General features: G+C 41.5%; 2 protein-coding genes across 3 annotated transcripts; one reads left to right on the top strand and one right to left on the bottom strand.

The window, feature by feature from the left end:
• Positions 1-3,118: 3,118 nt before the first annotated feature.
• On the bottom strand, positions 3,119-5,463 carry tmlhe (trimethyllysine hydroxylase, epsilon). Its single transcript, XM_072446542.1, has 7 exons — positions 5,261-5,463; positions 4,976-5,152; positions 4,411-4,690; positions 4,047-4,166; positions 3,725-3,961; positions 3,523-3,661; positions 3,119-3,446 (listed from the first exon to the last, which is right to left on the bottom strand). The coding sequence occupies exons 1-7, from the start codon at positions 5,394-5,396 to the stop codon at positions 3,315-3,317; spliced, it is 1,221 nt and encodes a 406-aa protein (XP_072302643.1). The 5' UTR covers positions 5,397-5,463; the 3' UTR covers positions 3,119-3,314.
• An 8,658-nt stretch (positions 5,464-14,121) lies between these two features.
• mpp1 (MAGUK p55 scaffold protein 1) lies at positions 14,122-21,699 on the top strand. Of its 2 annotated transcripts, XM_072446541.1 has the most exons (12): positions 14,123-14,447; positions 16,543-16,671; positions 16,746-16,824; positions 16,900-16,985; positions 17,077-17,145; positions 19,575-19,771; positions 19,844-19,947; positions 20,019-20,099; positions 20,216-20,296; positions 20,371-20,576; positions 20,648-20,722; positions 20,801-21,699. In XM_072446541.1, the coding sequence occupies exons 1-12, from the start codon at positions 14,310-14,312 to the stop codon at positions 20,975-20,977; spliced, it is 1,422 nt and encodes a 473-aa protein (XP_072302642.1). In that variant the 5' UTR covers positions 14,123-14,309; the 3' UTR covers positions 20,978-21,699. The 2 variants fall into 2 exon arrangements, with proteins under 2 accessions (XP_072302641.1, XP_072302642.1); XM_072446540.1 differs by having other exon boundaries at positions 14,122-14,447; positions 20,648-21,699.
• Positions 21,700-21,754: the final 55 nt, after the last annotated feature.

Here is a 21,754-nt window from a genome sequence, read left to right as displayed (position 1 = left end):
GAGGCTGTCAGCACATAGGGGAGACCTGCTTTCACCTGCTTTTAAAAGTGTCACAGCTTTACTTGCTGATTACTTCATTAGTTTAATTATGTATTTGATGATTATAATCAATAAATCCAATAAAAGTTGTCATAATGGATGTTCTATGATAGAAATATTAACTTGGGTGTTATACTTATGCTGGAGACGGTTATACTGTATATTTTAAGATGTGTGTTTTTTTCTCACAGTTCAAACTCAAAGTATTTCCTTACAATGGAAAAGTGCTTTTGTTCTCCCTGCGCATAAAGGATAAGTGATGTGAATGATTTACGTCCAATCCCAAAACTATCCTGCCAAGCAAAAGGTCACCAGGTTTGTGCTTTCTTAATCAAATATTATTTTTCTACCAGTGCAGTTTTAGGCCGGGACGTAGTACTATTACAGCTGCTACTGTCGAAGTTTAGTCTATACAGACTGCGAGAGGCGAGGATCGTTCTCAAAGTCTTTATTTGATGAAAACAGGGAAAAACAGGCAAAACAGCGGCATGTTGTTCGTCTTGCAGCTGACATTCGACTCTTCACAAGATTTTGCTGTGTTTTATAAAGCTGTTGCTTGGGTCTGATAAAAATGGCCAGACCTTCGCTATGACGTCTAAGTTTAAGATTGTTTAGACTAGTCCACAGATGATCAGAAAATACACAGAATAGTTAAAATACACAGAATAGTTCATTGTGACCCATATGCAGCAAGATCGTTTTGACTCATGATAAATAGGACACAGACATGACAATAATTTGATCAATATCTACACTACCAAATTTTTTGGTGGGCCAGGGCCTCTGGCCACTACAAAATTTGGGTCGCACAAATAATCCCAAACTCTACCTATTGATTCGATTTCTGTGAGAAATAACATACAAAATGCTTTATTAATATTCTTTGCAAAATTTACCACCCAGTACTGGACCAAATTTAAACTAGGTCTAAAGCAAAATATTTTTTTAAAAAATATAAAAAGACCAAACCACATCTAAACTAGTGCTAACCCAGAATTAAACAAGTATTTCTTTTTTTTTTTTTCACTTCAATATTTGAAAGATGAGTAGTGGGCCAGATTAAATTTTTGGAGGGCCTGATTTGGCCTTATGTTGAATAGTCCTCTAGTGACGCTGGATGGGAATACCCCATTACAAATACTTGGGCATCTTGATGGATGATAAACTCTTTCAACAAACACATGCAAGAGCTGACAAATAATCTTGAAGCCAGATTGTCAGTTTTCTTTAGAAATAAAATGTACTTCTCTTAATTGTAGAAAACAGTTAATCCAGGCTACATTTATTTCAGTTCTAGATTATGGTGATATTATATAAATACGTTCTACAGCAACAGTCTATCATTCAGATCAAAGGTTTATTACAGGACACAAAACTCATCACTGCAATCATTGGCTGCGAGAAGAGAATAGAACATCACATCCAGTATTCATTAACTTAGATCTCAGGACATACATTACAGGAAAAAAGGCTAATTAATCTTTATCCTTTTAATGAATTCAAGGCACTTACTTTGCAAGGCAAGGCAAATTTATTTGTAGAGCACATTTCATACACAAGGCAATTCAAAGTGCTTCACACAACAAGAAAAATGCATTAAAATCACAAAGAAATCAGTCCAACTGATTGTCTAAACTAATGAAATCACAAAACAGTTTTAGACATAAAAGAGAAGAGTGCAAAGAAAGATCCTTTCAGTTATAGGCGCAGCTAAACAAAACTGTTTTTAGCTTAGATTTGAACACTGTCAGAGTTGAACCTGTCTCACATCTTCAGGAAGACTGTTCCAGATTTTAGCTGCATAAAACTGAAACGCAGATTCCCCATGTTTAGTCCTGACTCTGGCACCAGCAGGAGGCCGGTCCATGTTTAGTCCTGACTCTGGCACCAGCAGGAGGCCGGTCCATGTTTAGTCCTGACTCTGGGCACCAGCAGGAGGCCGGTCCATGTTTAGTCCTGACTCTGGGACCAGCAGGAGGCCGGTCCATGTTTAGTCCTGACTGGCACCAGCAGGAGGCCGGTCCATGTTTAGTCCTGACTCTGGGCACCAGCAGGAGGCCGGTCCATGTTTAGTCCTGACTCTGGGACCAGCAGGAGGCCGGTCCATGTTTAGTCCTGACTGGCACCAGCAGGAGGCCGGTCCATGTTTAGTCCTGACTCTGGGCACCAGCAGGAGGCCGGTCCATGTTTAGTCCTGACTCTGGGCACCAGCAGGAGGCCGGTCCATGTTTAGTCCTGACTCTGGCACCAGCAGGAGGCCGGTCCATGTTTAGTCCTGACTCTGGGCACCAGCAGGAGGCCGGTCCATGTTTAGTCCTGACTCTGGGACCAGCAGGAGGCCGGTCCATGTTTAGTCCTGACTGGCACCAGCAGGAGGCCGGTCCATGTTTAGTCCTGACTCTGGGCACCAGCAGGAGGCCGGTCCATGTTTAGTCCTGACTCTGGGCACCAGCAGGAGGCCGGTCCATGTTTAGTCCTGACTCTGGCACCAGCAGGAGGCCGGTCCATGTTTAGTCCTGACTCTGGGCACCAGCAGGAGGCCGGTCCATGTTTAGTCCTGACTCTGGGCACCAGCAGGAGGCCGGTCCATGTTTAGTCCTGACTCTGGCACCAGCAGGAGGCCGGTCCATGTTTAGTCCTGACTCTGGCACCAGCAGGAGGCCGGTCCATGTTTAGTCCTGACTCTGGCACCAGCAGGAGGCCGGTCCATGTTTAGTTCTGACTCTGGCACCAGCAGGAGGCCGGTCCCTGAGGTCCTAAGAGTCCGAGATGTTTCATATGGCACTAACATGTCCGAGATGTACTTTGGTGCTAGGCCATGGAGAGACTTGTACACAAGCAGAGCTGCTTTAAAGTCTCTTCTCTGAGCCACAGGGGGCAGTGCAGAGACCTGAGAACAGGACTAATGTGATGGTACTTCCTGGTTCTAGTCAGGACCCGAGCAGCAGCGTTCTGGATGTACTGCAGCTGTTTTACAGCTCGTTTGGAGAGGCCAGTGAGTCTAATCTACTGGAGACAAACGCATGGATAAGTCTCTCCAAATCAGGTTTTGACACTATATTTTTGATTTTTGCATGATTTAATTCCATTGTGTGTCTGTAAGTGTATGTTTATTTTATTTGTTAACTGAATATTTCATTGAATGTTTTATTGATATTATCTAGACATTATGTGTTACTGTTTGTTTCATGTGTGCAAAACTGTCTAAAATCATTCTTTGCTAAATGTCCATAGATGAATAGATTATTTCATCTCCAAAAAAGCCGTGGTCAGTTTTAGGCGTGCAGTCCAAAGCCTCGAGCCGTGCTGAGTACATCATCTCTGGTCAGGTAACAGCCACAGAGCTGCCTCAGACCAGTGAAAGACTCCCTCCCGTGCATCACACGCCAGTTGTCAATAAATATGACCTTTTGGTGGAATTACAGACATGAATTACAAGGACATTACTCTAGAAAAGCAAACAATTAATAGAACATGTCTTACAGTTCCTGGGTTGAGTTTGACCCTCAACTCGTTTTGGGGCCTCCTCAGTTCTTTGGTCAGCTCTCGATGTGCAATATACCAGCTCTGGACCTCATTGTGAGAGAGGGTGTTTATCACTGCCCTGTCATAGTTGTTGTACCTGGCAGAAACACATGCAGTACATACTCCTTACACACAATAACACGGTGATGCTCCATTTTACCTGATCATGTAAAGCTCTTTGTTCCAAGGATAGACTTGCAGCAGTGGTCCAGTGCCGATCATGTGGTTTCTGTGGTCACCTGTATTTTCGACATACTCATGCTTGATGGGAATTTGTGTGAGAAGTTCAAAATTATCAAGTGATTGCTCTCGAAGTTTTTCAGCAGCGTTAAAGCCATCCACCAGCAATGTCCTTCCACCCGTTCCATCATGTTTGAGACAGTGGAAGACCTGAATCCTGGCACAAATAAAGCATAATTAGAAACTAAAAAACTACATTTTGACAATGGGTAATCGGGCTTTTAAGCAGATTATACTCTTACCCACAAGGTTCGTGAAAGTAGGAGGTGTCAGTGTGACCGTCAAGGGCCAGCTGGCTATATGCCGAGTCTCCACGTGAAAAGTCGGATGTAAAGCACCACATTCGTCCATAGGTGGTCTCTCTAGGTCGTTAAAAAAGATTATAAAGAGTCAAATGGTGCAAGAATGTTTGTTTTGTATTTGGCTACTAAATTGGAAAAAGATAAATTAACTGAATAGAATTTCAATTTTAATTCCTAATTGTGTGCCATAAAAAAAACATTGAAACACTGAAAGTACAATTTTCCATAAAAAGCTTGTAACTGTGAATATTGAGCTTGTACATACTATATAAGATACTTTCTCAACTGTTTATCAAGTACTAACCTGATGAGACTGACCCTCTGAGTAACTGCCTCTGTCGCCTCAACTGTGGTTGGGACGTCCTGGACAAATGCAATCCCATACAGGAGGTAGTTCTGAAGGAACCGCTTAAGTTCACTGTCACAGCTCATGAACTTGTCCCATTTGGAGGAAGGCACGTTGGCTTTGTTATACGTGTCAGAGTTCCAGAGCACACGAGGTTGCACAGTGCTCTTTCTCTTTCCCTCATAGCTGTTCTCAGAGAGCCAACACAGGTCATACTTTGTCACATGGTCATCAGGCCCTGGAAATACTCTTTTTTTATAGTTGCAGTCAGGTGCATTTCCTTATCTATTGTATAAAGTGTAGTCATAGATAAAACAAGCTAGGATCAACCAAGTTCACAATTGAGGATGTAACTTTGGACATGTCTAAATCTGAGCGCATATTTGGGCAAAACGAGTTGGATAACTGTCATTTCATAGTAGCTGAAGGTTAAATATTGAACATAAATTAGTAGTGAGTTTTACTTGTATCAGTTGATTGGAAAAATAAATAAATAAAAATAATTCAGGGTGATTTTACATACATTTAAGAAGCAGGTGACCCTCCTCCAATTTGGTAGAAACAGGGCGAATACTGAGGTCAATACTTGCAGTGTCCAGGTTCCTCTGGTTTGTTTTTGCACTGAACGAGGACTCGGAGCGACAGTGATCCCGCAGCCACACGTAATTCAGACGCATACGGGTCCCATTGTAGTGCAGCTCTAGTTTAATGTGCCAAGCAACAACAAATACATAAACAAACAGAATGGCTCAACAATCAGCGTGCAATACATGTAAATACCTTTCGACTATATCAATGGTGCACTCACCTAGATAGTGGTCCAGCAGGTTAACAGCGGCAGCGTGAGTCTTGTACGTCCGCGTCAAAACGCGGGTTATGACGCTTTGAAGCAGCTGAGCGTGTTTTGACGCTGCACGCACACTCTTCTGGAGTGAGCTGTACATTGCCAGAGACACTCAAATCAAATGTTCAAAACTTGGTGGGTCACTACAGCATACGGACTTCACTTGGCCCACTAAGAGCGCTCCTAAGAGCCTCGGGAGGGACTGACACGAGGAAACCCCTCTGACACGCATGCGCAGCTTAAACTACGTGGTCAATATAATGACCAAACAAACACGCGGGAGCGGTCAGTAGAAGCTCAGGCACGTCCGCATACGAGAAAAGTATTGTACTGAGCTTGATCTGTGCTTGTATAGAGGTGTCTTCAGCTGTACGGGAGCTGCTGTGGCAGCTGCTCTGCGGCACCCTGTGCCACCCTGTGCCACCCTGTGCCACCCTGTGCCACCCTGGTCCTTTTGGCTGTTGACCAATACGCTTCCGTTTTGTCGTTTATTCTCGGACCTACAAACTCCCTGGGCTTTAGGTGTTGCTCCACGTTCCTCCGGGTAGTTATGTAGTTTTACTCCAAGTGTAGTTTCTGTGGTTCAGTGCCGTGGCCTGTCACCTGACGGCGCTTAGGTTATAACGCTCTGATGTAATCTGACCCCCCGGGGATCTATCTGACCCGGGGATCTATCTGACCCGGGGATCTATCTGACCCGGGGATCTATCTGACCCGGGGATTGTTGTGGTCTCTCCGTCATAGCGCGTGTGCAGCTAATGTGACGTAATAAAGTAAATATACTCTGGAGCTGCGGCGTGCGCTGGAGCCGTTGCTTTGCGGTCAGCACTAAATCATACACTCCTAACTCACGGAAGTCAGATATGGCGGCCCTCCTCGCGGCCCAATTCACATGTGAGGTACATCTACTTTCTCGCAGCGGATAATTTTCATAACACGGCGTGGGGCGCTCGAAATCCCGTGTTCGACTCCCGCTCCGACTCAAAATTTGTTGCGGGATTAAACTTTTTAAACTTTTAGCAGCAGAAAAGTCATGTAGTGCACTTTTACTGTTATTTTGTTGCCATGGTGACTAACAAATAGAAAGTCTCCTTCCACAGACTGGGATAGCACCTTTGTACAAACGTTCAGCGTCGACTGCAAGGTCTCGTCAGGCGTATTGACTGAATAAAAGGCTGTTGCTGTTGTTGATCTCTCGCGTTACTGGAAAACCTGGTGGCAAATTTGAATACCAAAATGTTGCAAAAAGTAGTCATCTGGATTTAACAGGAACAAAAAATGTGCAACTTAGAAAATGTAATTGTTAAAAAAAAAAAAAACAGAACATAAGACGAAATGGAGAGAAAGTTTAAGTCCTTTTCTTTCTTGTGTTTAGAGGTTGCTCCTCCCCCTTCGTCTCCTAACTACTACAAAAAATAGGGTTAGGGGTTAGGGTTATTTATTTTATGGTCAAACCCAGTGGCGGCTCACCCATAGGGGGCGCTGAGGATTAGCGCCCCAAAGTACCAAGATGCACCCCTGCAGCTGCTTGTCAGGTGTTTTCATTCCAGCAGCGAAGTGTGTAAAATGGCGACGTCGGTTGAATTTGCCCCAAATTCAGTCAAATCCTTACATCTGCATCACTTTGAAGAAGAACTTTTGAGGAAAAGCTCTTTGTAAAACAACTCGGACTTGACAAGCCAGAAGTGAACATAACCCACAATGAACAATGAAATCCACACCATGAGAGTGAACGACCAGACTGGTCAATTCAAGTGCCGGCTCAATTTTGCATGGTCAGTTAAGTACAGAAACATACCGCTGAGCGAAAAGTGGGACGGATATGGTCCTACAAGTCCTGTTGCATGACTTCCAGTATTTTCGTTCGTATTTACTTGTTAATTTCTCTTAATTCTGAGAGAAATTGAAACCTCCCGCTCTGGGGTGTAATCTCCTGCTTTACTATGCGTTACCTCCCCCCTGATGACAAATAGGTTGAGAAGTATGCCTAAAATGCACCAGAATGCAGGAAATCAACATCTACAAAATTTTAAATAGCCCCACCTAAAAAAAAAAAATCACCAGCCGCCACTGGTCAAACACTATCTTTGAGCAGACTATACTACGTGTGAAGTGGAACAAACTAATGCAATGAAAAAAAGCATTTTAGAGAGAGAGAGTATCAGTGGGACAGGTCTCGGTCGCCGCCTTCTTGGAATGTTGGATTCAGGTTCAGTCACTTTCGCCCCGATTCCGTACATTACCTAGTGGAAACTGTTTATTGTCTGTAATAAATGTTTTGTAATAAAGAATTTTGACAATAAAAAAAAAACACAAAAACAAAAACTAGTGGAATTCCGTGAGTTAGGACTATATGATCTAGTGCCGACCGTAAATCTATTATGGGTCCACGGAACTATTACTAAAAATACTTGTAGTTATGCTTAAACTGACATCAACGGAATATGAACTGTGACATCTCCTCTGCATATGAGCTTGTTTGAAATGTGTCATGAAACTGGAATCTGCCTCCTGTTTAATAAAAAAACTAACACTTGTGTCCTTTATTATACTTTTCCAGGTTAAATCCCGGTGGCATTGTTGGTTATCCTTTTATTTTTTTATTTAGTCTTTTAAATAAATAAAAAAAAATAGTAATATTTTGTATCACTATTACAACCCCACTCATGCCTCACTGAGAGAGTTTGATATGACATGTGCAAATGTGCATAAAACAGATTCATGACACAACTCCTTTGGAAAATGTACACTATTAAACTAGAGAATCTAGGATGTTTCCAGGAAACGCGCTCAGAATACTCTGTTCTCTTGTGAACGAGCATGTTAAAGACCAGTCGTAGCTTCGCCTGGTCTTAAAGGTTGAATAGAGGATTTTTGGCGACCAATCTGAGTCTCATTTCCTCATGGCGTGGACAGCTGAGTAGTTTTCCCACATGTCAATCACTCCCAGCATGCTAGTGCCCACCTGCAGCCTCGTTCTGGCGCCAAAAGAAAAGTTCAAAGATAGTCACAGCAGACCTTTTTTCCCCATGTGCTTCAAAGATGAGAAGAAAAGGCATATTTCCTTATGAACTGGAACTGGCATATATTGGAGTAGCCAGTGATGTAAATCATCCCAAAAGGCACTAATATACATACATTCATAGAACATATGGTCAGTAGTTTCTGTGTCATCAGCCAGTGATGATTATAAGAATAGATTACATTTCTGTTGCAGCAATGAAACAAAACAGTGATAAGGGATATCCCTGTTTTATACCTTTTTGCAGAATCATCATCGGCCCCAGAGGAGAGTCCCCAAGAACAAACACCAGCCCAACCTCAAGATGGAGGACAAGAAAACATCAGAAAACATCCAAAAAGGTTTGACCTAACAAATACCTGAGACATCTGGGCTCCATATAACAAAAAAGAGGCAGCAGGAGACTTCAGAATCAGAATCAGAATCAGAATAAAGTTTATTGCCATTTGTCAATGAACATAACTCACGGACAAAGGAACTTGTCCTGGCGGTTCGGTGCAACACAAACATCAACAATAAATACAAAAACAATGGACAATAAATAACTACCGGGTATTAAAAATAGGTAAGCAGAGTAAAAAACAGACATGATATGTACATAAAATAAAATATGTAGTGCAATAAAAAGTGAACAGTGCAGTGAGTGCAAAGTGCTTAGGCAGTGTTCATGTGTACAACGGCAGAGGGAAAGAAACTGTTCCTATGGCGGGAGGTTCTGGTCCGGATGGACCGTAGCCTCCTGCCTGAGGGGAGCGGCTCAAATAGTCCGTGACCAGGGTGAGAAGGGTCGGTTGTGATCCGACCTGCACGTCCCAGAGCCCTGGAGATGTACAGGTCCTGCAGAGATGAAGTTCGCGACTGATCACCTTCTCAGCAGAGCGCACAATGCGCTGTAGTCTCTGTTTGTCTGGCTGTGGCTCCAGAGTACAGTAGTGTAGAACTGAACCATCATCTCCGCTGGCAGCTTGGCTTTCGTCAGCTGCCACAGGAAGTACATCCTCTGCTGGGCCTTCCCGGTGAGGGAGCTGATGGTGCGCCCCCACTTGAGGTCCCGGGTGATGGTGATACCAAGAAAGCAGAGGGAGTCCACAGTGGAGATGGGGGAGCCTGAGATGGTGAGGGGGGAGGTTGGGGGGCTTTACCTTTCCTGAAGTCCACGACCATCTCCACCTCCATCCCTTGTTGGGAAATGGGAGGTTTTGTCTATAGGAGTTTTTGTTTATAGGAGATCTTCTACTGAGAGTGTTTTTCAAACTTCCTATAAGTGATCTGTTCTTTTCCTCTGTATCTACCTCTGTATCTACCGGCGTTGCATCAATTAAATTTCCCCATGTGGGATAATAAAGGAATATCTTATCTTATCTTATCTTATTTTCTGGGACCGAAACACCGAGGCAGCCATACGCAGCGCCATCTTGAATCTCATCTCTCTCTCTTCAAGAGAAGACTACACAATCGGATCAGCTGAGTAAGTTATGGGCCCCTAGTTCTTCCCCTTTTCTTGACCCTGACGGCCTTGACATGTTCTCCGAAATGACTAACATTAAACCAAAGGATAAAAAGCAGAAGAGGAAAAAAATTGAAACGATATTTCACAACTAAAGAATAACGAATAAAGAAATAATGGTCACAACTTTTTCAGCGGCATCAATTAAAACACAGGGCTTAAATTGTATCGTTAAGTATAGTGCAGTCTTTGATTTTCTGCATGAAGGAAATCACAATGTAGGAATGCAATATAGCATTTAAAAGTACATACAACAGTTATGAAAAAGAGATGGACACCTGGGCCATGGTCAGGGGATAATAAGGGTGAATATTCTGGAGTAGCAATCCTGTTTGATAATGTGAGCGTCCAAACAATGGGTGCAGAGTATAATAGATGGAAAACTACTATCAGTAGATGTCTCCTGGCAAGGTATCAGCACCAGATTAATCAATGTGTATTGTACTCCTATTGAAAACCCTCGAACCTCTCCTGGCATGTAGAGAAGAAGGGAGATTTTAATTGCTTTTGGATGAAAAAAAACTGTCTTTTGGAGAGGCTAAATTAGATTCCAGCTCCAAACTTTTGAATCAAAGACTTGCATATAATGCAATTAAGCTCAATAAGACGGAATACACATGGTCCAATGGTAAGACGTACTCTAAAAACTCTAAACTCTAAAAAAAAAAAAAATCTCAGAACATTGTAAGGCCACACAAGTGCGTCAAAATATGGGACAATGTGAAGAATGTGAATGTGATTTATTTGTTGAATTAACACAAAGATTTAGCCTGGAAGGTGGTGCATAGAGTCATAGAGGATGTTCTCTGACTAATGTGTGCCCAATAATAAGCTGTGGAATAAAAGAAGAGCATTGTTTTTGGACATGCAAAGCTTCCGAACAAGTGTGGTCTCTTTTTGAAACATGGCTTGACAAACGTCACCCGCGACCCTGAACGGGAACAAGCAGAAGAAAAACAATGAATGAGAGGTGACAACAGTTAGAAAATTCAATATGTCTACGATGCAAATGGCAAGAGAGGATATGACAAAAATATATTACATAGAGGAAAACAAAAATATGATGAGGATGTGGTAAAAATACTATGGAAGGCAGACAAATACCACCAGAACTGGGAAAAGCACCAATATTTAAGTGAAAGTGTATATTTTACATGGATTGTGTCAATGTCATGGAAAAGTAATGACATTCATTCTCAGACAGTATGGTATTTATATTTGCTTGAAATACGTATTTTTTTTTATATGGCCTTTAAAATCGATAAATGGGAAATGTGAAAAATATCCTCCCCCAATGTTAAGGGAAATGTTTATTGTTAATGTACACTTGCCAATGAAACTAAATATGTCAAAAAGTTAAAAGTGGTCAGTCCCTGGCCAGCTGCCCACTCCTATTGCCCCATTGGGGGTGGGTTCATGGTTCTGGGTCAAAAGAAATGCAAGAGGATGGATCTGATGCCAGCTGCAAGATTAATTGGTTAATGTTGATTGTAAAAAAAGAAAAAAAATACATAAATGTTGTTGTTTAAAATTCCACATTGTGGCGGACAACATCCGCAAGATAAAGTAGTTCATTCTTCAAATAAATACATATCAATAAATAGGGTTTATAGTGTGTCATAGAAGTCAATAAAGGGCAACTTCGTAATTTTAATAGATCCATAGGCAAAGTACTTTGTTTGTATTGCTGTTATATCTCTGCTGCCATCTAGCGGTCAGTTTTCACAAGTAATCTACAAAAGTTAAAACTTAAACATTCAGCCAAATTAGTCACAACAATGTATTCAATGCAACTCCCCTGTAGGAGTTCATACAAAGTCAATATGGAGCAAGCATAACAATATACATCTATAGAGTTACGGTTAACAGAGCAAAGATAATGAAACAGTGCGATTCAAGGTCTGGATTACAAAAGGTATAAAAGTCTTCACATAGGAAAATCACAGCAACGGCCATTATAACCATCCGATAAGATCTATGTGAGCTCTTTATGTAAGTATTTTATAATCTTCTTTTTTGTTCATCTGTCTTTATTCTAAGCCTTTTTGGGGGGCTATTAGATTATTTGGTTAATGTTGATTGTTCAAAAAGAAATAACCTATATAAACGGAAAATAGAAGTAAAATGGTCACATTTATATAGCGCTTTTCTACCGTCAAGGTACTCAAAGCGCTTTACATCAAGGAACCAGTCACCCATTCACACACACATTCACACCCCAGATGTACGCAGACACTGGGGGGCAAGTTGGGTTAAGTGTCTTGCCCAAGGACACAACGGCAGTATTCACATGAGGCAGCTGCGATCGCACCGCCAACCTGCGGGCCAGTGGATCTGACCGCTCTGACTGAGCGGGGAGTCGAACCGCCGACCAGTAGGCATATGGCTTTCTCTGTAAGCCACTTTGTAAGATATTTAACAGTTTTGGAATTGCCTACCCACACATCCACCGGTGCATAACATTAGGCTAAATTTCAATTCTACACAGGACAAACAGCCTTTCTGTTGTCACTCTACATGTGTTAGAGTGTAACTTGGTACTAGAGGGTTCAAAGATGTCTGCCAAGAGCCTACTGAGAGCAATAGTCCAGTATGGAAACCAACTCTGAATGTTTTATGGAACCACCGTATTTATCTCTGGGCGTTTGTGTTGCAAATAAGCTCTTTTCATGATAGACCCGGCTTGTCCCGGTTGCCATAAAAGTGTGAATCTTCACTTCTCGTTCCATTCATTTTCTATAGCAATGGTTCTCAACCTGGTGCCCGCAAAATGATTTTGAGATAATATGAGGGATTTAAAATGTATATAATCTCAAACAAGGCTTGTCACTTCAAATTCAGTGATGAATGCATATTATTATTTGTTGGCCTACAAAAGTAATTTATCTAGGTCTATATCTTCAAAATAAAATCAAACATTAGACATGAGGCTTCTTTGGGGGTTGCCTACTTTCTATTTTGAGGGTCGTGAATGAAAAAAATCAAAAAAAGATTTGACAGCAGAGAGCGAGTTTCATTCAGTGTTTTTGACTCTCAAAGCTAAAGGCTTTGACATGCATTAACATAAATATAAAACAGACAAATCAGATAAGAGTACATAGAATGTAACATTGAGTGTTTTTGTAACCAGGTTAGTTCAGTTTGTGTTGTTATTTTAACATTAGCTAGTTATTGTTAGCATTAGCTTAGAAATATAGATGTCCTCAGGTGAAGTATGTACAAGGTACATAAAGGTGATTATCCATCTGTAACTCGCTCTCCGCTTTGTGTTATTGATTGATTTATTGATTTTAGGAGACTCTCCTAATTCCTCCTGAGGAATGAATGGAGCAGGAAGTGGTCCTGCGCATTTTTAAGGCAACGGGAACTGGCCGGTCAGTTTCGTGAAAAGGGCTTATTGCTAACTTGTACCGACTTCTTATATCACTAAATTAAATTAAAAATGTAATAATATTTTGTAACGCCCGAAAGCAAAGTTGATAAAGTAAACAACAACAAGTATAGTAATAGTAATAAATTAGACTCAAAATCAGAAAAGTTTTTTTGCCATTGCCAACGAACAAAATTCATAAACATAGGGATGAATGACACACATTCTGAGACACACGAAGTATACAAGTATTAAACTTATGTATTTAGCCTTTTCCCCCTCTTGATTAGATGACAATAGCATGCTGCGTCATTGCGGTTTCCTACGGTCCTGTGAGTCCCTGAACGCACCATAAGCCCGCCCCCTCTGAGCAGCAGCAGCAGGCCCGCCCCCTCAGAGCAGCAGCAGCAGCAGGCCCGCCCCCTCAGAGCAGCCGCAGCAGCAGGCCCGCCCCCTCAGAGCAGCAGCAGCAGCAGGCCCGCCCCCTCAGAGCAGCCGCAGCAGCAGGCCCGCCCCCTCAGAGCAGCAGCAGCAGCAGGCCCGCCCCCTCAGAGCAGCAGCAGCAGCAGGCCCGCCCCCTCAGAGCAGCAGCAGCAGGCCCGCCCCCTCAGAGCAGCAGCAGCAGCAGGCCCGCCCCCTCAGAGCAGCCGCAGCAGCAGGCCCGCCCCCTCAGAGCAGCAGCAGCAGGCCCGCCCCCTCAGAGCAGCAGCAGCAGCAGGCGCGCCCCCTCAGAGCAGCCGCAGCAGCAGGCCCGCCCCCTCAGAGCAGCAGCAGCAGCAGGCCCGCCCCCTCAGAGCAGCCGCAGCAGCAGGCCCGCCCCCTCAGAGCAGCAGCAGCAGGCCCGCCCCCTCAGAGCAGCAGCAGCAGGCCCGTGTTTACTTGCTTTGTCAGCGACACAGACCGTGGTGGACTCACGGTTTATATATTCACGGTCTATGGTCAGCGGGACTGCGCAAGAGACAGTCCATGTACCTGACCTGCTACTGATCCGAACCTTGGACCTTTATCTGAGAGCGCTTTATCACATCCTCAGGACTCCTTATCAGCTTTTCTCTCGCAGCATTTCACGGACAAGCCTCCTGTGGACTTTGAACGGGGGCACGTCGGGTGCTCAATGTACGGGGAGAAAATGACGTTAAACTCTAATAAAAACGAACCTGGTGTCACTCTGGAGCCGGTCTGCAGTGCCCGGACGGCCCTCTCCGACTTGTACCTGGAGCAACTTCTTCAAAATAAATCCAAGTCTGACAAGGTAAATATCACTTTATTCCTTTATTGCTCTCGTTTTATAAGCTACTTCATCTTGCTTCCGGGGGGAGGCTAGATTACTAAATGTTGGCTACAAAACAACTTATAAAAATAGGTAGTGTAGGTAGTTTTGACAGTCCAGACCTATAGTTACGCCCTAATGTATTCATAAGAACTATTTAGGCTGTGCATGTCAAACTGTCAACTCATCAGCTGACTGTGCAGGGCCTGGCCTACTGGACCACACTGTCAGCATGTTACATGTTCAGAGCCTGAATAGGCAGAATCACTTCTGCTTTTCAACAGGGCTTTGGAGAACTTAAGGAGACATTCGTTTTAGTCATGCTAATATATGATTATGTTTCCACATTGTCATCCAAAACAGCCTCTGAAAAGACCCTGACTCCTGAAGGCCCTATGTAGGATTAGGTACTGTTTCAAGTCAGCTGGGGGCTGGAAGCTTGTTTACGCTGCAGATCTGTACATGATGACCTTTAGCAAAAGAAAAACATGTTATGACGGGGTCTGCACACCTGTAACTTGATACCTAGTAGCTCTATATAGAGTTTAAAAAAAGAAGATTTGCAGCAAGATGCACATTTGAAAAGTTTCCAATGAGCATATCATATGGGAGGAAACTCCATTCCTGACATCAGCATTTTGTATGTTCTTAGCCTTGAGCAAAAAACTCCTTCTTTCAGGTGATAAATGAGGGCATAGGTCATAACTTGTAGTGTGTGCAGAAGGCACACTTGTAGTATTTAGTTTGTAATTACATGATAACGATAAAGTCACATGTCAAGTCATAGCCTCCAAAAAGTTACATTTGACAAGTACTAACGTGCAATAACATATCTTTGGTTGGAACACAACATTTACACAGCCTTTAATGGGATTCAAGCCATTTGTTATTGCCAACATCTTGGAGCTTGCTCAATCATAATGTTCTATAATAAGCCCTTTATCCAAATGGCTTCTTATTTCCCTCTTGCGAGCCACTCATAAAGCCAAGAATAAAAGGCAACATATTTTACTAACGTAATCCTATTTTTGTTTATTGTATCCAAAATGAATCTTTTTCAACTATTGGAAAACACTGCCATTACACAAGAATGGACAGATTTAATATATGAGCTCAATATTTTAATCATGTCATGCTGTGCCCGCAGTTTATAATACAGGAGTTTTTGTTTTGTTTTTACCCTCCAGTGGCAGCGTCAGAGAGAAACTGAGAGAAATGGAGTTTTCCGGGTTTTGTTGTGCTTTTAGAGTTATAGCTAGTGTTTACATTCAAAGGGTTTCCTGTCTGCTACTGATGGAGAGATACGTGCATTCACAGGGAAGCCAAACTGTCACACACAAAATGAAATAAAAATGATCAAGCTTGAGTACAAATGTAATGTGAGGGATCCATGTTTCATACTCTTTAACAGGCCATTGATTTTACATTGGCTGATGTCTCTCCCTGAACTCCCAGAACACTTCACTTCCTTTTAATCATTCAGTACTCTTGGTATATGACGAGTCTCACAGTATAGTTGTGTAAAGATGTTGCTATAACAGATTAATAATGAACGAAGCGGCTTATCTATTTGAAGTAGTTATTGTAGTATTTTACTGGTAGTATCAGCGTTCTTGTTGAGATGAATTCAAATCTCAACTGTTATCACGTCAGCTTGCAATAAAGGATAATACTATTCCTTAGATCTGTTACTATTCAGTAACAGGACTAGGGTTTAAATACATGTTTAACAATACACATACTTATGTAGCCATTATCAAAGGAGGATTATTTTTTGGAGGGTGTAATACAGCCATAAGAGTCAATTAAAAAGCGAGACTTCTTTGCATTTCTCCATTGCTGTGTGGCACTAGTGGTATGACCACATTAACCTGCTGGACCAGAACAATGAATGTGCTTAATCAGGTGTCTCCTGATTGGACTAATTATTAACTTCTAACATATGTCCAACCCTGCCATAGCTGTTGCCCTGAGAGCAACATTACGTGGCAAGAAACCGTTGCTATGGGAAACCTACATCATCAAATAAAATAAAATTACTCAATGTAATAATGTGCGTTTGCTTTTGTTCCAATAGGCTGATAATCAAGGGCAGGAAAACAAAGGAGCAGAGTTTTGTTCTAACGGCAGTGCTGGACTTCTGAACGGAAAAGAGATGACGAAAATGAGAGAAGTCGTGTTTGAGAAGAATCCTTCAGAGCCACTGGTATGTTTTATATTTATGATGAAGAACATACAGTCGTTTTGGCAAACCCTTTTCACTCATGTGCATGTTGACAGGGGGTCACACTGAAACTGAACGACAAACAGAGATGCACTGTGGCCAGAATATTACACGGAGGCATGATCCACAGACAAGGTAACTGTGGGAAGTGAATATTAAATATGTTGTAATGTATCAATATAAATATCATAATGATCTTGCCTTCTTCAGGGTCTTTGCATGAAGGTGATGAAATAGCTGAAATTAATGGGAAAAGTGTGGCAAACCATTCTGTAGATTATCTACAGAAAGTCCTGGTAAGAGCAAATGAATAAATAATAAACTAAATGTTTTTGATCCTCCCATATTAACATTTTATAATACATTTGATATATTTTGACTGTTTAGCGAGAAACAAATGGAGCTGTCACCTTGAAGATTATTTCCAACCAGCAGAGTCGATCTCGAATCTGTGAGGTAAAAGTTCAGAACATGTGTTTACTTTAAGTTATTAAGTTTAGTTATACAGTTCTTTTGTTTTCTTCCATTTTCTACTTATGACAATTGACTCACAATATTATTACCATAAGTGGGTTACGCTCAGTGATATTGAAACATTTATTTTTGTTAGGTGCCTCCTCTGTTAGCCAATGGGCATTCAGGTGACTATGAATTAGTACAAGTACTTTTAAGTGAAGGTTTGAAACTGTAGTGTGGGTCACTCTGCCATCTATCAGCCACAAACACATTTTGAACAGTATCTTTTCTTTTACTCTTTTACACTAAAGTGTTTCTTTCTTTAAAAAAAAAAGTACACATTGAGAATAAAATGTAAATAATGGATTAATGGAATAATTAATTTCACCATTTGTATTGTGACATTTGTAACAGTTATAACCTCTTTTGTGGTCGCTGATGGCAGGGTACAGTTTGTAGACAAACTAATTAAGTAGTGGTAAAAACACTTTTGGTTTCCCACATCGCCCTGAGTGAATATATTAACTGGTTCATGTCAGCACACTAACATCACCGGGGTGATCTGAGATAACCTCTAAAACTGTGAGAATTTACCAAAACATTTGATGTCAACTGTCAGCAAAAGTCATGCACAGCCAAACTAATTCTGAAAAACAAAACAAGAAAACAGACGTGGGGTAATTATTCTAAAATGTTTTTGTTACAGAGTTAAATATAGTGCAAATATAGTGCTTTATTCCAAAAGTGATTACATTCATTATTTGCCTCCAAAATCAACAAACAATACCCCATAATGAAATCTTTCAAAGTTTCTCTAAAAAAGAGTATGTACCCAAAACTATTCACAGCCTTTGCTCAATACTTTGTAGAACCTCCTTTGGCACTAATTACAGCCATGACTTATTGAGTATAATGCTAAAAGCTTGGCACACCTTTTGTGGGAGAAGTTTCTTCTATTCTTCTTTGCAGAACCTCCATACCCCAATAAGTTTGGGTGGTGAGCGTCAGTTCACAGCCATTTTCCCTTCTCTCCAGAGACGAGTTAAATTGGGTTCAAGTCTGGGCTCTGGCTGGTTGTCCTGTAGCCACTCCTTTGTTACCCTGGCTGTGTGCTTAGAGGTCCAGAGTTCTCTGGAGCAGGTTTTATTCAAGGATGTCTCTACAATCTGCTGCATTCATCTTTCTGTTGATCCTGACTAGTCTACCAGTTCCTGCCACTGACAAACATCCCCACAGCATGATGCCACCACCAAGCTTCACAGTAGGAATAGTACTGGCCAGGTGATGAGCGGTGACAAAGTGTTCAATCTTTGTTACATCAGACCAGAACATTTAGTTTCTCATGGTCTCAGAGTCCTTCAGGTGCCTCTTTGCAAACTCCAGCCGGTGTGGCTTTTACTGAGGAATGGCTTCTGTCTGGCCATTCCTGCTCTGGAGATGGTTGTTCTGCCAGAAGGTTCTCCTCTCTCCACAGAGACACACTGGAGATCTGACAATCGGGTTCTTGGTCGCCTCTGACTAAGACCCCTAAGATTGCTCAGTTTGGCCGGGTCCAGTTCTAGGAAGAGTCTTGGTGGATCCAAACTTTTCCCATTTACAAATGAGACATGATATAGAAGTGTGTGCTTTTATAAATCATGTCCAGTCTACTAAATGTACCACAGGTGGACTCCAGTTTAGTTGTAGACGCATCCCAAGGATGATCAGTGGAAATACGATGGACCTGAGGACAATTTTGAGTGTCATGGCAATATTTTTAATACTTATGTATGTGTGTTATGTGTGATTTATTTATTTTTTATTTATTTTTATATAATACATTTGCAAACAATTCTAACAACCTTCTTTCACGTTATCATTATTTTGGTATTGTTTGCATAATATTGAGGCAAATAGTATTTTATAGTAAGTCTGTAACAGCAACATGAGGAAAAAGTGAAATACTTTCCAGATGCACTGTAGTTAAATCTGTAACAAAAACATGACTCTACATCACACTGTCCTCAAACAACTCCACTGGCTCCCTGTACAATACCAATACAAGGTCCACCTCATCACCTACAAGTCCCTCTATAACCTAGCCCCTCCCCATCTTACTGACCTCCCCCATCAGCACTGTCCCACCCGCCGCCTCAGATCAGCCAACACCACCTCCACACTCCAACCACCAGGACAAAGCACAGAACCCTGGAGACAGAGCCTCTGCTGCAGCCGCTCACACCTTCTGAAACTCACCAACTCATTAGGAATGGACTTCAAATATGACTTAAAAGTCATCCTTTCAAACTTTCTTTAGTATTGTTGTTTATTGTCAGGTTTGCTTTCTCTGCATATAAATCATCTATGAGTATTCTAAATGTACTATATAAGTCTGATGAATTATTAGTATTATTATTATTAATTTCATACTATGTATTACTACTTTGTAGACTTACATGAGAGCTCAGTTCGACTATGACCCCTCCAAGGACGACCTGATTCCTTGTAAAGAGGCGGGGCTGAAGTTTAGGACTAGTGATATTATTCACATAATCAACAAGCAGGACCCAAACTGGTGGCAGGGCCGAGTGGAGAGCAGTGCAGCAGACTTTGCTGGCCTCATACCTTCTCCAGAGCTGCAAGAATGGTAAAGAACCTATTGTATATGCTCAATGAATATTATTGTAAACTCAGAAATGATCATGTGATTTTGATATAGGAGGGAAGCAAGCAAAAGTAAAGCCAAAGAAGGAACCCCATCCTGCAGCCCATTTGGGAAGAAAAAGAAATGCAAAGACAAGTACTTGGCTAAACACAGCTCCGGTGAGTGTTAGTTAACTGTGTATTAATCAACTGCACTGTCACTGTGCCTCAATCAAATCTCTTTTTTGCAGTTTTTGACCAATTAGATGTGATTTCATATGAAGAGGTTGTGCGACTGCCAGCTTTCAACAGAAAAACATTGGTGCTGATTGGTAAGCTCGCTAACTCTTCAGTTTTTTAAAATGAGGTGAATACAACCTTGAATCATGATTTGTTTAACTCTTATCGAATCACACCAAGAACTTGACTATTTTATTTATTTATTTAGGTGCACCAGGAGTTGGAAGACGCAATATCAAAAATGCTTTACTGACCAAATACCCTGACAAATTTTCCTATCCTGCCCCACGTGAGTAACAGCTTTCTTCAAGTTTTTCTAAGATTCGGGAACGTCTTGGGAATGCTTGATTTCTCTGACTTCAGATACAACAAGACCCCAGAGGATGGAGGAGGAGAATGGAAAGGAATACTTCTTCATTCCAACTGAGAGAGAAATGACAAAATGCATTACTGGAAATGAGTTTCTCGAATACGGAAGCTTCCAGGGAAATATGTTTGGAACAAAATTTGAGACCATCTACAAGATTCATGAACAAGGGAAAATTGCAGTGCTTGATATTGAGCCACAGGTTTGTGCCCCACTCTACAGCTCAGTGTTATATTCATACGGTATTCATCATTATTTTTTATTATTCACCAGACCTTGAAGATTGTGCAGACGGCAGACTTTGCACCTTTAGTGGTATTTATCGGTCCCACCACAACTGCTCCCCAGGTAGCCTACTTTGTTCAAATTCAAATGTTTAAATATTGCAATTTTCCTGTATGTAATAATCTTAATGCTGTTTCCCAGACGGAATCCCTGCAGACGATCCAGAAGGAGTCCGAGGCCATTTTGTCCACGTACAGACACTTTTTTGATGTAATTTTGGTCAACAATGATGTGGATGAAAGCGTGAAAGGTGTGGAGGAGGCTATAGAAAGTGCATGCTCCACTCCTCAGTGGGTCCCAGTGTCATGGGTGTACTGATGATGTCCAGCATGTTCAATGATTTACTGTGGTTTAAATGCAATATGAATTCTAAATATCTCAGTTAATAATTCCCCAAGTATGGGCACATTTACTTTGGGCAAGTCTGTTTTTTATTGAGACACTTTGCACATAGTATCCAATGTATGTGAATATCTGGAAAAAGCAATACGATGAATGTTGGTTTTGCAAAGAGGAAAGCTTTATCAGGGAATGCTTTGTATGGGTGTTTACACACAATGATTGATAAGATAAGATAAGATAATCCTTTATTGTCCCACATGGGGAAATTTCATTGGTGCAACGCAGGTAGATACAGAGGTAGATACAGAAGAACAGATCACTTATAGGAAGTCTGAAAAACACTTTCAGTAGAAGATCTCCCATAAACAAATAAAAACTCCCATAGACAAATAAATACATAAATACCATTGCATTGTTGTTTGAATGTTGGTGTTGCAATGTGAGAAAATGCAAAGCAATACCACCACCATGAATGGAATCCTCTCCATTTAGGACTTCATTCTATGCATCAAGTAGCCTATTTTTTATTTGTTTTTGTTTATTTGTGCTGTGCCATGAAGTTTTAAAACTATTCTGTCTCATCTTCACAAACTGTTTCAGTCACTGACCAGCTGTGTTGTTTTTAAAATATGATGCATCATGGGATACTGTACACGCACTTTGGAAAAACAAATGAAATAAATGTTTCTTTATGTTTAGCTGTGTATTTGCATCAGTTTGACTATAGCCTAGACTACACAGTCAAAGAGTAAA

The sequence above is a fragment of the Eucyclogobius newberryi genome, unplaced genomic scaffold (assembly GCF_026437365.1).
Source record: "Eucyclogobius newberryi isolate DKJ021-1_F unplaced genomic scaffold, fEucNew1.0.hap1 SCAF_15, whole genome shotgun sequence".
NCBI lineage: Eukaryota > Metazoa > Chordata > Actinopteri > Gobiiformes > Gobiidae > Eucyclogobius > Eucyclogobius newberryi.
The sequence above is the reverse complement of the archived record's forward strand: the minus strand, read 5'-3'. Positions and strand labels throughout refer to the sequence as shown.

Bases quoted from the DNA above. Each gene is read 5' to 3' on its own strand.
- tmlhe (XM_072446542.1), bottom strand. From the start codon at position 5,396: ATGTACAGCTCACTCCAGAAGAGTGTGCGTGCAGCGTCAAAACACGCT. The intron at 3,662-3,724 runs GTAAAATGGAGC...TGTTTCTGCCAG, and splicing joins AAAGAGCTTTACATGATCAG to GTACAACAACTATGACAGGG. The intron at 3,447-3,522 runs GTAAGACATGTT...TTCCACCAAAAG, and splicing joins TCAAACTCAACCCAGGAACT to GTCATATTTATTGACAACTG.
- mpp1 (XM_072446540.1), top strand. From the start codon at position 14,310: ATGTACGGGGAGAAAATGACGTTAAACTCTAATAAAAACGAACCTGGT. The intron at 14,448-16,542 runs GTAAATATCACT...TTGTTCCAATAG, and splicing joins ATAAATCCAAGTCTGACAAG to GCTGATAATCAAGGGCAGGA. The intron at 17,146-19,574 runs GTAAAAGTTCAG...ACTACTTTGTAG, and splicing joins GTCGATCTCGAATCTGTGAG to ACTTACATGAGAGCTCAGTT.